At 35.1% G+C, this 15812-nt stretch overlaps 1 protein-coding gene across 1 annotated transcript in view; it reads right to left on the bottom strand.

Annotated features, from left to right (window-relative positions):
• The window catches only part of LOC133516184 (cell adhesion molecule Dscam2-like), a 118865-nt gene extending 104100 nt beyond the window's left edge, over positions 1-14765 (bottom strand). Inside the window, exon 1 of the mRNA XM_061848969.1 lies at positions 13528-14765. Within this exon, the coding sequence (XP_061704953.1) occupies positions 13528-13576 (49 nt within the window). The 5' untranslated portion in view covers positions 13577-14765. The remainder of the gene's footprint in view (positions 1-13527) is intronic.
• Positions 14766-15812: the final 1047 nt, after the last annotated feature.

Genomic DNA, 15812 nt, shown 5'->3' with positions numbered 1-15812 from the left:
TTTAACCAGAGAAAAAGCGTTATTACTGAGGTGATAAGGAAAACTAGTTATAACTAGTGAAAACGCGTTTTCACTAAAAATGGCTTTTTACGGTAACATTTAAATTTAAATAGAGTATCCTTGGTTAACGTGTAAACTTATGCCAAATGAATTTAAAGAAAGATACATTATTTAGTTGTTATACGTAAGGCATACGACAATAACTTTTGTTAGGTATAGGTTAATTCACGATAAACAGAGTAAGCTTATGCCCGCGACTTTATCTGCGTGGGATAATGATGATGATGATTGAAAAAAACTATCCTTTCTGCTTCCCAGGGACTCCAATGGAGATATCCATTTAAAAATATCCTCTAAATCTTTTCACCGGTTTAAGCGTTAAGAAGTAACAGACAGACGATTAGATAATTACTATCGCGTTTCAATAATAAAGTTATATTAGAGTTGGAACCTTAACGAAGGAGAATAATAGCTTAGTTATTATTAAATAGTAGGGAATAGTAGGAATTTGGACAGTTCAGTACAAATCTCACACCAGCTATTATGAACCTGGATATTCATTACCTACATATTTTCCATAACGTTCTTAATGATATTCCGATTCTAATTTTTAAACAAAACACACGGGATATGAATACAAAAAACAAGGAAAAAAGTAAAAACAATTCAAAACTACAAACAAACAGAAATTGTATGCATGTGTGTGCGTCTGTGCGATTAGGAAAAGGCTTTTTTCTACTCCCGTACTTTTTATTTGTCATTTAAAGGGTCGTGCACACATCTTTAAAACCCTACCTTATAGTTGTCAAGACAAGTCTTTAGTCTATTCCCCAAAAACGCATTTTTGTATACACGCAGTATCTTTTTGGCACTTTTCGATACTTCGTGTAATGACCACTTAAAGAATATTGTATGAAATTCATTGTTGCCAACCTTATTTTAAATGTAATCTCTGACAAATAAGTGAACCATAGACAAGTTTTTTTTAATTTCATTCATTCATTTTCCCGCCCGTACCCTACATTCTTTATTATTTCTTGAATGTGGTTATTGTGGTTGTGGAATAAAAACTTAACTTTTGTGTTAAATAATAGTATGTCTTTCAATTTAAAATGGATATCAATGATGAAATATCAATGATGGCCCAAGAAGTCAGTAAAATTTATCTGCCTTCAAAATCGCGATAGATGAAATGAAAAATATTTGTTAAATTTACAATTTAATTTCAAAGTGCTTGATCGTAGAAAAAATATTGTATGCAACGTTGTTTAACTGAGTCAAAAAATACTCGTGGCGTCTTTATTAACAATTTTCAACTTCGCCTCAAATTGTTACTCACGTCACTAGTCTTTTTTGACCTCTCTTAAACAACGGTTGCATAAAATACTATAAAAGGTGAAAACATATTTTGCTGATAATAACATTTTATAATTTTTATATTGTACACGATTAACACATGACGATTATTAACTCAAATTAAATATATATTGGAATTTAAAAAATATCTTAGATTTTTGAAAAATTGTTTTTTTTTTTATTGGTGTTAAGTTTGATTTTTGTGGCTCTAAGAGGAATGCAAGTCTTATATAGTATAAGTGTAATATAAGACTTGTAGCCTATTTCTTCCGAGCTGCGGAGACTGCCCTTATTGCCCGAGCTGCGCGAGACTTGTACCCCTTATAATATAACTCGAGCCACAGATTTATATTGTACAAAAAGATTACAGTAAACTTTTGGATAACAAGGTTCTAATATATATATCGCTTAGACGAAAATACTGTTAGTACGTTTAGTCACATACTCGTATATATTAGATACAAAGCCTTTATAATATGTTGCACATTATTCAGAGTTTCAGACTAACATCGCAGGTGGTAACGCTCCACGGGTTTAATCGCTCCGTAAAGGCTCTCATTAAGGCGCTATAATTGCGTATATGTAGTTTAAGTAGTTTTAGTGATATTTATAATTTAATTTCCTTCTTTCCATCCGATTCCTCTTGCAGACCCCGGGCCAGTTTCGCCGGCCATAACTCTATGGACGATTTTTTTTATACCACGCCGGAGGCAAACAAGCATATGGCCCGCCTGATCGTAAGCAGTCACCGTAGCATATGAACGTCTGCAACTCCAGAGATGTGACATGCGCATTGCCGACCGTTTAAATACCTGTACACTCCTTTTTTGAAGAACCCTATGCTGTAGCTCCTCAGGAAAAGTTCGGCATGAACTCATTCCACAGCCAGGGCGTCCGCGAGAGGAAATTCCTCTACAAACTGCAAAGTGCGCTACCATTTACGGTCTAGGGTGTATGGATGAACACCCTGCCGACCGCGAGCGGTGCGGTGATAGAAAGTGGCCGTTCGAATAATGTCAAACAATTCTTCAGAGCACAGCCCATCGTACAACCAGTAGAACACACATAATGAGGCAAAGTCTCTCCTTAGACTTAAAAGGTTCAACCGCTTGTAAGTCGCCTTTGGATTGAGTCGAAGGTTCCAAGCTGGCATCCAGGTGCCCAAAGGTGACAGCCGTACTCCATATGGGGTCTGATTACGATTGATATAGTAGCAATAATGAATGAGGAAATGGTAAAGATGATGAAGCCTCGTGAATGACAGCTACAGCTCTGTTGGTGGACCGAGGAACTACAGCCACCCAACCAATCACGCAGTCTTAGTATCTATATTTTTTCCGATTGGCAAGTTATATACGAGTACTATTGTGAATAAACAAAATCGCCAGCTCGCGATAATGGTGGAAAACTCGTCAGCCTAAAAGTAATAATATATATTTTACAGTACATATGGGGCTACTTTATAGCACTAGTGCGAGAAGTAGCATATTACGTTACTGTGTCGAACATTTAAAGGGCCATATGTACTGTAAAACGTTGTACGATACATGTGCGAATAGGTAATTCGCAATTTCCGAATTTCCTATTTTTCGCACTTGTATCGTAATGTACTATTAATGATTACTACTTCCTAATTGAAAAATTGACAAATGATAGTTCATATGCTATTATAATTATTGTGGAAAGAAGCAGATGGGAACATCTACCACCTGTATAACTGCACCAGGAATCTTAATATTTCCCGCACGCGTATGATAAAAAGATACACATAACAAACCATTCAAACTATTAATAGAAAACGTTTGAGTAACTAAAACAGTTACATCAGCAAGGGGATTTATAGGTACTAATACTAAGGTCTCTGTTTCTTGAGTTGTCGTCTTAAAACGCAATTAACGACTACAGTCAGCTCCTTGTGAAAATACATAGATCCCTAAATAATCTTCCATTCGTGTTTATACGCACTTGCATAACATTGAAGTTGTAATCGTTTAGGTTAAATTTAGTAACGAATGGAACCAAATATAACGTTTTTTGGTTTCATATGTTTACTTGTCCGTCTGCAATAAAATTATATTGTTTCTTGTTATCCATATGCACCATATGTCGCCGGCTGATAATGCAACATTATTATAACATGAAGCTGATGTGACGTAGAAACCGGCCATGAAAACTCTGTAATAAAATAAAAAATAACGCAACAGGTCTTTATAAATTATACCATAGATGGTAGAGATTTCTAAAGGAACGTGATAAGTCAAAGATTTTTGTCGTAAATGACTTTTGTTATTAAAGTTACTTACAATTACTACCAAGCTTAGTTTGCCTTTATCTAGTTGGTTACTAAGTTCTGTTACTCGATTTGCAACCTCTTTATTTCCGTTAAAACAAATGCTACCGATAAAATTAAAAAGCGGCCAAGTGCGAGTCGGACTCGCCCATGAAGGGTTCCGTACCATTTATGACGTATTAAAAAAACCACTTACTAGATCTCGTTCAAACCAATTTTCGGTGGAAGTTTGCATGGTAATGTATGTCATATATTTTTTTTAGATTTTTCATTCTGTTATTTTAGAAGTTACAGGGGGGGGACCCATTTTTTCACTTTGGAAGTGTGAAAATGATATTAGAAACCTCAATGTCATTTTTAAAGACCTATCCATAGATACTACACACGTATGGGTTTGATGAAAAAAGATTTTTTGAGTTTCAGTTCTAAGTATGGGAAACCCCCAAAAATTATTGTTTTTTTTTCTATTTTTTTGTAAAAATCTTAATGCGGTTCATAGAATACATCTACTTACCAAGTTTGAACAGTATAGCTCTTATAGTTTCGGAAAAAAGTGGCTGTGACATAATCGGACAGACAGACGGACATGACGAATCTATAAGGGTTCCGTTTTTTGCCATTTGGCTACGGAACCCTAAAAATGACATAATGTGGTGGATTTGTGTGCTATAATTATATACCATACATAACGCTTATCTCGTCGTATCTATATATTGAATTGTGGCCTAAAAGAGAATCGTATCGCAATAATTGCGTTGCACAAATGTGGGCAACCGCCAAACATGATTTTGAAGTTGCTTGAATTTGTTTATCGCACAATACCTTCGATGCTTCAATTACCGTAAGAGGTCTGGAAGACCACGCACCGTTCGGACCCCAGCTCTAATAAATGCAGTGAAGGTGATAATTGCAAGAAACCCCGTCCGGAAGCAAAAGTTGTTGGCAATACAGATGTCTGTGAAGAGAAGCTCCCTAAAAAAGTTATCAATGAAGACCTTGGACTACACGCTTACCGCAGACAAAAAGGTCACTTCCTTAATGGACGATTAAAGACTTCATAGTCTCATGGCTAGAGAGAAGTCGCGTGCTATTGAAGCGGTACCCACAAAATGGCCACCGAAAAATACTATTTACAGATGAAAATATTTTTACCATTGAAGAATGTTGTAAAAAAAGTTAAGAGGCGATTGCGGCTGTTCCGATAGTGCAACGAGGCCATCATCCCTCTTATGTGATGATTTGGCTGGGTGTGTCATACTCAGGGCTAACACAGGTTCATTTCTAAGAAAGAGGTGTGAAAACTGGGGTCAAAGTTTACCAGAAAACCGTTCTCGAACCAATAGTGAAGCTGAGCCATATTTCAACAGGACTCAGCTTCTGCACATAAGGCAAAAACAACTCAAGCCTGGTTTCGAAGGAACAAAATTGACTTAATAAAGCAATAGCCCACGAAGACTAGCCGTCCTCCAGGCCGGACCTTAACCCCCTGGATTATGCCATATTGTAGGTTATTGAGGAGAAAGCCTGTGCTAAACCCCACACAAATCTTGACTCCCTCAAGCGGGTCATAGTTAAGACAGTGACGGAATTAGACATGACAATCGTGCGTGCTGCTATTGATGACTGGCCTGTGTCAAGGCCAGAGGAGGCCATTTTGAATGATATTGTCATATGTTATTCCTGATTTTGTGTACTTCATTTTAATATATAGTTTATTCAATTTTCCTTCGTATATTTTATGTAGATAAAGATTATTTCAGTATTGCAGGCTGACAAAACACACGATATTTTATGTCGGATCCGACATTAAATCGTTGTTGGACGAGTGTGAATAGTTTCATATAAAATGTTCTGCCGCTACGACAAACGATAAAAAATCGTCCCGACAGACGACATAGTGGGAACGAGCTCTAACAGAATTTAGTAACCAACTAGGTAGATATGAGCTTTAAAATATATCTTAAGGATACATTTATTTAAGTAATGTTAACTGTATAAAAACACAAACAGCTGAATTTAAGCTTCTAAGCTTAAGCAAAGTTAGTTATCAAGTTATCTTAGTAGTCTTTGCTTCAATCTAGCTGCATCTACTTATATATATATAAAATGTCAATGTTATGCTTACATTTTACCATGCAAATTTAATCCCTATGCGAGTAAACTTTGAGCTGAAGTTTCCTCAAATGGCAGGAAGGCCTCGCAGAAACATTTTCGTTAAGTGCAATGTTAATCGTCTCCGTGACACCAACCTCAAGTGTGCTTAGGTGAAGGATGACTCATGTTTCACCATGACGAGCACGAGCTGCTTTTATAAAACAGAACTTGACAACTGAAGCTACCTATAGTAGTGCTTGATAGTCACATTGCAACACGTATATGACGACCGGGCTGGCCTAGTGGGTAGTGACCCTGCCTATGAAGCCGATGGTCCTAGATTCGGATCCCGGCAAGGTCATTTATTTGTGTGATGAGCACAAATATTTGTTCCCGAGTCATGGGTGTTTTCAATGTATTTAAGTATTTATATATTACATAAATATCGTTGACTAAGTACCCATAACACAAGCCTTCTCGAGCTTACTGTGTGTGGGGCTTAGTCAATCTGTGTAAAAATGTCCTATAATAATTATATATTTTAAAAAAATTGCTTAAATTAAAAGCGAGATTATGAAGCATTTTTGTAAACATTATTAGTATAAATTAAGTAGTAAATAAATTTATCAACTCAGCAGCTCAAACAAGGGTACTTTGCCGCTTAAAAACCGTGAGCATAATCGCATTTTGTTCACTGACTGAGACATTTATTTCTGTTCACCTCGTTAGCAAAAAGAAAGAAACAAAAAAGTCCGAACGTCATTCAACGGTATATTTATTGACGGTTTATAATAGACCCTCGATAAAAGTCAGAATGCATCGTTCTATAATACCTGAGTATGAATTTGTAATAAATAATCCCATCAAAAACATAAGGCTCGCACTGTCAAAATGTTATCAGATCTCTTGTAGAGCCAAGTTTCTAACTCTACAAGCCCTAATTTCACAATACACTTTTTTGTAAGTCGCTAATGACAATCTTCCATCTCTTAATTTATAGGGTTGGGGGTGATTTACTATTAAAAATCCTTTTTCTAAACGCCTTTTTTCTCTCCTTTTTCATCCTTACGGGGTGATTTTGGAAGTGAAAACTATTTTACATCCTTCCCCATAAGAAAAACTATCTACATACCAAATTTCAACTAAATCGGTTCAGCGGTTATTCCATCCCCCTTTTATTTATTTACTAAAACTTTATTGCACAAATTTACAAAATTCAAGGCATTCTCTACGAGTCAACCATTGGGCTAAACAGAGACAGTTAGTTTGGTGCAGGATTGCAAAACGTGGGTATGAGATTCACAGGTAGAATGTCCTATAATATTTATTTATTTATGTATTCTTGTAGTAACGAAACGGCCAAGCCACATATTTTGTCTAAGGTGTAGAGTTTGTAAAGTTAGGGTTTGTAGAGTTAGAAATTTTGCTCTACAAGAGATCTTATAACTTTTTGACAGTGCGAGCCTTATGGTTTCGTCTTGGCAACATTTTACATGAAAATGTTTTTGATGGGATTTCACTTCTTTTTGTAAATTGCTTATGACAATCTTCAATCCTGAAATACGTATCTGGGGCCATCTTTTATACAATCTGCTTTTTTTACTGATTCCCCATGCCAAATTCAACCCCCTTTTCCCCCTAACGCCCTTTTCCTTCCTTTTTTCACCCTTACGGGTTGATTTTGGGGTTGAAAACTATTTTATATCCTTCCCCATAACAAAACTATATCTACATACCAATTTTCAACTAAATCGGTTCAGCGGTTATTGATTCTCCATACAAAATTCCATCCCCCTTTTCACCCCCTTAGGCGCTAAAAATTTCATGTTTTTGAATTTTTTTGTTGTTTGTGTACTAATACTATCCTACATAACAAATTTCAGCTTCCTAGGACTTCAGGAAGTACCCTAAGGGTTTTGATGATCATCAGTGAGTGAGTGAGTCAGTGATGAAATCGGGGTTTTTTAGATATGTATAAAATCCAAAGTATAAAACTTATGCAACTGAAATTTGTTATGCTTAATAAGTCTACTATTGACTTTATATTCCGAGAATTTTGTTTATCTGACATAATCCAAACCCAAGATATGAGAGTTCAAAAAAAACGACGAAGCCCTTCGAGAAAAAGTAGGTAGTGCCCTTGCGGTTCGCTTTGCTCGTCTTGATGGAGGCACTACCGTGCCCCCAAGTGAAGAAGGATTAAGTTTTTCAGGTTGTATTTTTCCAAATAAGGAACAGACTCAGGCGTTAGTTAGCGGAAAACCATACTAATTAAAACAAAATATTACTATGCAAAGTAATATTTTTGTTTTAATTTGTATTTTTTCTTCTAATTATGTTCCGACAGCTGAGATCAAAACTGTATGTACTAAACAAGTTAAAATTTATTTACATCTCGTGTACTTTGAGTCTCTTACTTAACCACGCTCGTGAAACTACAAATAACTATTGTACAACAAGAGAACAAAAGTTTGATATTTCTTCGAATGATTATTTTGAGTCCCGTGCAAGCGAAAGATTCTATAATTTAGAATCTTGAGTGTAGTAAGGGACTCATAAGCGCACGAGATGTAAATAACTTTGATCTCGTGTAGTACACAAAAATTTTCACGTTAGTCAGCCATCAAAAAATACAACCTGAAAAAATGTAATCCAGACGGACGGATCACTATTTCACTCATGTTTTCTGAAAGTATTCTAACAATTAACTTTAATTACCGCAATAAAACAAAATGAAAGTAATTTCAATTTCAATAAAATAATACAAAAATAATGAATTAACGAACATAAATTGACAGTTCAATCGACAATTTTTTTTTTGTAAAAAAAAAACTTTGTAAGATACGGTCCGAATTGCGGATACTACTATTTGTCAACTATAGTAGAGATCGTTAAAAGTAGTTAAGTAGAATTCTTTACTGCGTAACAATTGCGTAAATTTGTATAAGTTCATTGTTTTAATTGTATAATAAAATACGTAAAATATGGTGATTTTATTAAATTTTAAACTTTTATTTCATTAATTAATTATTACGAATGAAGACTCGTAGGGTGTTTTGGAACGATGCGGTCTGACTTATTTCGGGGGTCTATTATAAACCGTCAATATACCGTTGAATTACGTATGCACTTTTTTGTCTCTTTCTTTTTGCTAATGACGTGAAAGGGATAAAGACAATAGAATCCAAATGGGGCCTAATACAAGTTCGAAATATTTGGATTCTATTGTCTTGCACATTGGAATGACATTCGAATCTAAAGGTCACTTGAATGTTATTTTGTCTCACTCGGTGAGCAAAATGCGATTTTACTCACTGTTTTTAAGCAGCAAATTACCCTTGTTCGAGCTGCTGACGTGAAAATGACTTTTGTTTCTAAAAGATTGAGTGAAGCTCGGAAGATAACATATATGAAACGTGTTCTAAAGGCCAAAATTTCAAGTTGCCAGATAGGAATGCGGCAAGAAACTGTATCTATAAAGACTTAAGTAATTTAACTCGGAATGTAGGTACATGTGGAATCTAAATAGTGCACATTTTCCATTTATAACTTTAGAAATCAGAAGTAAATATTTTCGTTAGTCGTTGCCAACTAGCAGTCACTTTATTTCAATGTATGATTGTTACTTAGTTACGAGTAAGTATAAGCAAACCCAAGCACGTTGTAATAAAGTCAGTCAGCGTCTGAATGTGTTAGCTGTGTAAACATTTCGACTGTGCCCTCACTTAGTTAAAGAAAGCCGCACGAAAGTACTTTACATGTGGCGGCAGAAGACAGAAGTTAGAATTTTCTTTACAACTGGGAGGTTTTTAAAGTTTATTTTGCAAAAAAAAAGGATTAGCCAAGCACCAGTAATTAATATCGAACTGATGCCAATCTTTAACCATCAACGCATTCTCTGAAAGCTCTGGCAGTCAGTAACATGAGACTGCACGACATACAGAGGTACCTGATTAATATATTAGTGTTAAAGTTGTGGTCTTATGGAAGGTGAAGGTACTTATCTAGTTGAGCATAACCAGATTTTAGCGAGATATGACAATAAATAAGTACCCTAAATTACAGATCTATATATATATAAATAAATAAATAAGAAATAAATATTATAGGACATTATTTCACAAATTGACTAAGTCCCACAGTAAGCTCAATAAGGCTTGTGTTGAGGGTACTTAGACAACGATATATATAATATATAAATATTTATAAATACATAGAAAACACCCATGACTCAGGAACAAATATCCATGCTCATCACACAAATACATGCCCTTACCAGGATTTGAACCCGGGACCATTAGCTTCGTAGACAAGGTCACTACCCACTAGGCCAAACCGGTCGTCAAACAAAATATAAATGCTCCCTGATTCACTGACTCATCAAAACACAGCCGAAACCACAAAAGCTTGAAAGTTGAATTTTGCACATTAGACACCTCGCGTCATTTATAATGTAGGTATACAAGAAATAAGACATTTAAAAAATGCAACTCCTGAGGGGGTTAAAAAGCGGTGAAAGTTTGTATGTGGTACAAATTTTATTTTAAACTAAGAACTTGAAACTTCGTAAAACGGTATTGCATTAAAAAACAAGGTAAGTGATTTTAGTGTTTTTGAAAATTTACCCGCCTTAGGTGCCTTTGGACTTGAGATGGTAAAAAAGGGGTTGAAAGTTGTAAACATGTTTTTGAGTGGAGGACTTGAAAGTCCGTAAAACGGCATGTTACTAGAATACGACAAGGTTTTATTAGCGTTTTTGAAACTTAAAAAGGAGGTTACAAAGAAGTTGAAAGTTTATATTGGGTACAAATAATTTGACACTCCTTACATGCCAATTCAAACGTATACTGATATCAATTATGTTATGTGGCAATGATCAAGTAAACTGTTCGTTTAAAGTTTTAATTTAGATTTATTTAAATACAACATGACATTTCCTTTATACATGTACGATTACTACTATCGCAGGAAGCTTTTGAATAATCCTTGTCGTAAAAGTGATCGTACTGTTTAAAATGTACTATCTATGTACTACCTACCTATCAGAAACTGAATGTTGAGAGTCAAGAAACCGCAGGAGAACAAACACAGGCTAATGAAGTTCGAAACTTACTAATTACATCACCGTGGAATATACTGGGAAACGTATTTACTGGTGACTTATAAATTTTGCAGTATGACTTAAGATTCTGGCGGCGAAGGTGTTCATAGATATCTGAACAAAGCCTCTATTATCAAGCTGCGATTGTCGCTCCAATATATCTGATGGCGACTGTACACAAAAAATATGTTTACAAAATATATGCCTGCCTAAACCAGCACCTTGGAAGTCGTTTAACTTTTTTATAGAGTGTACATATCTAAACTAATTGTCTCATTATAGCTAAGAAATTGCTTACAAATCAGAGTCAACAATTTCACAAACAATAGTACCGCTGACATTGAGTTCTTTCCCGACTACGCCAGGATCTAATTTCAAACACAAATCACTTCGAAAACACTCCCAAGGAGCCGGTCTTCATTGATTGCAAATTATTCATTTCATTCGTTCTTTACACGGTCATTCGTTCATTCGATTCGATCGATCCTTGATTGTCTGCAGATTTTATTTGCGTTTAATTAAATCTAAATTGATTTGTTTATCGACGCTTATTTGCTCAGCTTGACTTTCAGTGGAATGGAAATGCAAATTTAGACGTCAATTTTATTATTATTGAGGGTCCACTAGAGTATAGTACATAACAATGCAAGGGGGTGGGAGGGGGTCTTCATAGTCCTTATGAAAGATCACAAAGAAGAGATTTTTTTATGTCTATGAAATTATGACGTTTTAATTAGTATGTACTACCACATTATACTATCAAACTCGGCGCAGAGGTAGCTTAGATGTACTTTCAGTACATATGTAGGTACAAAGAGTTCAAAAAATTTTTTTTTTTAAATATATAAACTTATGGATATTACGTTTAAAAATTAAAAATAGGTGAAATTCATATTTTATTCGCATAAAGCTAAAATGGAAAAATAGTTAAAATCGCCACCTAAATACAATAACGAGGCAAGCGAACAACGCTGTGTTGTATGGAGGCTGGCCGTCTTAAGTATGTAATGTACTAGTACTAGTACACAGTAGTGTCCACAAAGTACATAATAATATGATTTCCAAATATTATTTTATAATCTTAAGTCAGTTTTTTATCACAGTAAGGGCCACTTGCACCAATCACTAACCCGAGGTTAGCCTGTTAAACCTGGAATTACCATGGTTACCAGTACAATTTGATACTGGATTAACGGGTTTACCGGTTAACCCCGGTTTAGTGAGATGGTGCAAGTGACCCTAACCGTGATGTCTTCAAGTGATAAAGATTCTGTAGAGGGTCAGTTACAAAAACAATTCACATACTTGCTTAATTAAACAGTTTTCTTTTATAACGCGAAAGTAGGTTTTAATCTCGTCATTGGATGAATAATCGTACCCTGTTGCGGTGTGCGAGTGGGGCATCGTTACACATGCTGTCTCGCTCACACACCGGAGTGGCATCAATGTGGTAACCGCTTTACAATCAAAAGCAAACCATGTAATTCATATAGAATGAGTATCATTATATGTACCTATGTATCATAACCTTATCATGTATTTGCATAAGTAATATTGATATCTTAGTATACCTACAATAACACATCCATTACACAATTATCGGTTTAACATTCAACAGTCATAATCTGACGTTTGAATCGATATTCTATTAATTTAGTTTCAATCGGAAGCACGGCCCAGTTAGGTATCGCTTCGGGATATTTGAAGCGCGCCCTGTCAGATGCAGGCACCAACCGCCAAATTATTGAATAGGCAAGAATTTCCAACAAAACTTGGTTAACCGATAGGGTTTTTGGATTTTCTGCTTTATCTGTCGTTGTCAAAACCTTAGTACCTACATGAAATATTGGGAAACATAATATGTTATTTTGTTTTGGCTCTACTGAATACTTGACCTTTTTTCACATCCGACTTTATGGAATGAGCCGATAATTATCAGTCTAAAACCAAAAAGTACAATTGTTTTGGACATTCAAAACTACAAGCGAGCATTGAAATCGTACTCGTAGCATTATCCTTGTAGCTCTCGGGTTGCATATACAGGTAGCTAATTTCTTATATATGTTTAAACTTGATACACACACATTTATTATGTAACAAAGTTTGTTAACATTAAAACCCATACAAATGATATTTTTACTCATTCTACATAGCTTTTTCCATTTTTTCCGCAACACTTGTCCGTGTGGCGTGGAATAATCGTCACGCTTGGCCACCTCCATTCATTCACTCGTTCATTCATTTGTTCCAAACTTAAACTACAGAGTTGCCCGTACAATTCTCAGTTCTTTTCATTTAAATGTAGTAATGAGGTCTGGATTTCGCTTTAACAATGATGGCGTTAAAAATGGCGGTCTTTGTGGATTTTGAACCCCTTTGACGAATAAATTCCATTAAAAGCAAAAATGTGGCTAAAAATATACTGCATTTGGCCGGTATGCAATGACAAATCATTCTACATACAATTCTATTGAAAGAGGTTAAATAGTCCGTACACAGCATAAATGTATGTTGATACTTCTATAATATGCCATATGTTGTCCTTTACTTGAGATAAAGGCTACCATAGATTTGTCAATCGCATATTATTTTTCCTCTACAATAAATCACACAATATGTATGTGGGTCCGGTTAAAATTGTAAATTTGATCATAAATCACAAAACAAGTTATAGATAGGTACTTACTTGCACTGATTGTAATAACAGCAAAGATGATCATCCAAACGTTTTTCATGTTGCGCGTTATTCTGAAACAAACGAAACATATTTTAGATTATAAAATATAACCTTTGTTTTTTTAATCAAATGAGCCTGTATGATCTTTGCACATTGGTGTTAATTACATCATCACGAAGAATTCTACAGTGAAATCAGTTCCTAAGAAATTCGTTTGTTTAAAAAAGGAAGTGTCCTGCAATTACAGTAGTCGCATCAGCCAAAAACAAATGAGGACTACGAGTATTGGTAACTCAGATATAAATAATAATTTATAGCAATAACGTAATTAGGTATGTCCCCGGCGGAAGACCAGCGTTGGCCCATCCAGGCTAACACCATGCTGAATCGGGACCATTTCATGGCTAATAAGTGTCATGTCATGTAATGTTATACGTTGTGATGTGAAGTTTCTTTTTGTTCCTATTTTTATCTGTGTATTTTTGCCACGAATAAACTACTTCTATTCTATTCTAATTGATTTATTGTCAGTATACCTACCTATAGAGATATTATTGAATTATCTTAATCTGATGATAACAATACAACCTAAAGCTGTATTCTGAACCTACCCGGGATATAAAATAAACCCTGTCGATTTAAGTTACCCGTGAACAAGATGCATGTAACTGCGTCGAAATATCGGGAGCTCAAAAACAATATAAAAGGTAATCACGGTTTATATCCCGGTCGATTTAAGTTTACTGAAACTAACCGTGAATCATTCAAAACTGTTACAACTGCATAGTGCGGTAAATAAATAAAACCCAGTCATTATAAGCTTATTTTTTATATACCATGACGGTGACAAACAAGCATACGGCCCGCCTGATGTTAAGCATTCACCGTAGCCTATGGACTTCAGTAACTCCAGAGGTGTTATATGCGCGTTGTCGACCCTTTACTCCACTCCTTTTTTGAAGAACCCCATACGGCAGACCTTTAGGAAAACCTCAGCGGCAGGAAGCTGATTCCACAGCCGGAGTGTCAGCAGGAGGAAATTCCTCTTAAACCGCATAGTATATCCGTTACTACGTGGGGTGTCAATTATATTACTTAAAAAAGGACGAAACCTTTACATATGACCGAGTAAATCGAAAGAAACGGATAAACTAGAAGTTCTAGAAAATATCGATAAAATCGAAACATTGGAACGTAACGAGTTACTGAAAACTAATATTTAGAAGAAACCTGTGGAATGACTGGTGACTGGTCAGTAGTAAATTGTTATAAAAATATAAAATATATAAAAATATATTGGCGGAACATGTATATATATATATATATATATCGATATTTTCCACTTGTCCTGTTCATGAGATGAGAGAACAAATTCTAGTTTATCCGTTTCTTTACACACTTGTCCTGTTCATGAGATTCAGGTATTAATAAATTCCCGTACTTATTCAGATATAGGTAGATGTTAGAACTAGTACTTTAAGTATCAAAATTAATAATAGAGCACCAACCTACTAAATTGTTTACGACTTGTAAACAGCAGTTTTTCGTTATACAACGCTTCACGTCAACTTCGCACATTATAGTAATTATTTATGAGCTTAAATAATAGTTTGAGGACCTCACCCCTTATAAACCGCGAACAATTTGAATGAATGACATAAATTGACAACAGACTTTTAGCTTTTTTTTAAATCATAGACAATTGGTGATACAACATGAAAATACCTGTCAACAATATTTGGCTAGCCAAATTCTACAACCTAATAACTTTAATATATATAATTATGTATCTTTGTACTTTACATAGAGGTAGAAATTACATGAGCTATTCCTTAGGTACCTTACGTGTGCACAGAAAATCAAAAATATTTTCTAGTATCAAAACTATAACACCTACTACACAAAGTGTGACCAGCCCAAGATTTTTTGAATTTCCCTCCAAAATATTGTGTAATATTTCAGTAGCCAGACTCTACTAAACGTATCAATCTTACCACAACAATCACAAATAGTTTAGCAATCACAATTTTACTCAGTTATGTATGTTCAAATGCGCGAAAACTTTCCATGCGACTGTACACTGGCTGTACACTTTTCGTTTTTAATCAAGCGCACGAAAACGCATTGTTTTTGAACAACGGCGCCCTAAATACGTCATCGGCAACGGCCTTAATCAATCCGAGCGCTTTCGTTTAGGATAGTTGACTATATTTTTGAACAAATGTTAATACTGGACCGCTACTTTTAATCTTATAATTTAAAAAAAAACTGAGTAGGTAGGGTTGTTAATGCAG

Source organism: Cydia pomonella, chromosome 3 (genome assembly GCF_033807575.1).
Source record: "Cydia pomonella isolate Wapato2018A chromosome 3, ilCydPomo1, whole genome shotgun sequence".
NCBI lineage: Eukaryota > Metazoa > Arthropoda > Insecta > Lepidoptera > Tortricidae > Cydia > Cydia pomonella.
Note: the sequence above shows the minus strand (reverse complement) of the source record. Positions and strands in the feature narration are given on the sequence as shown.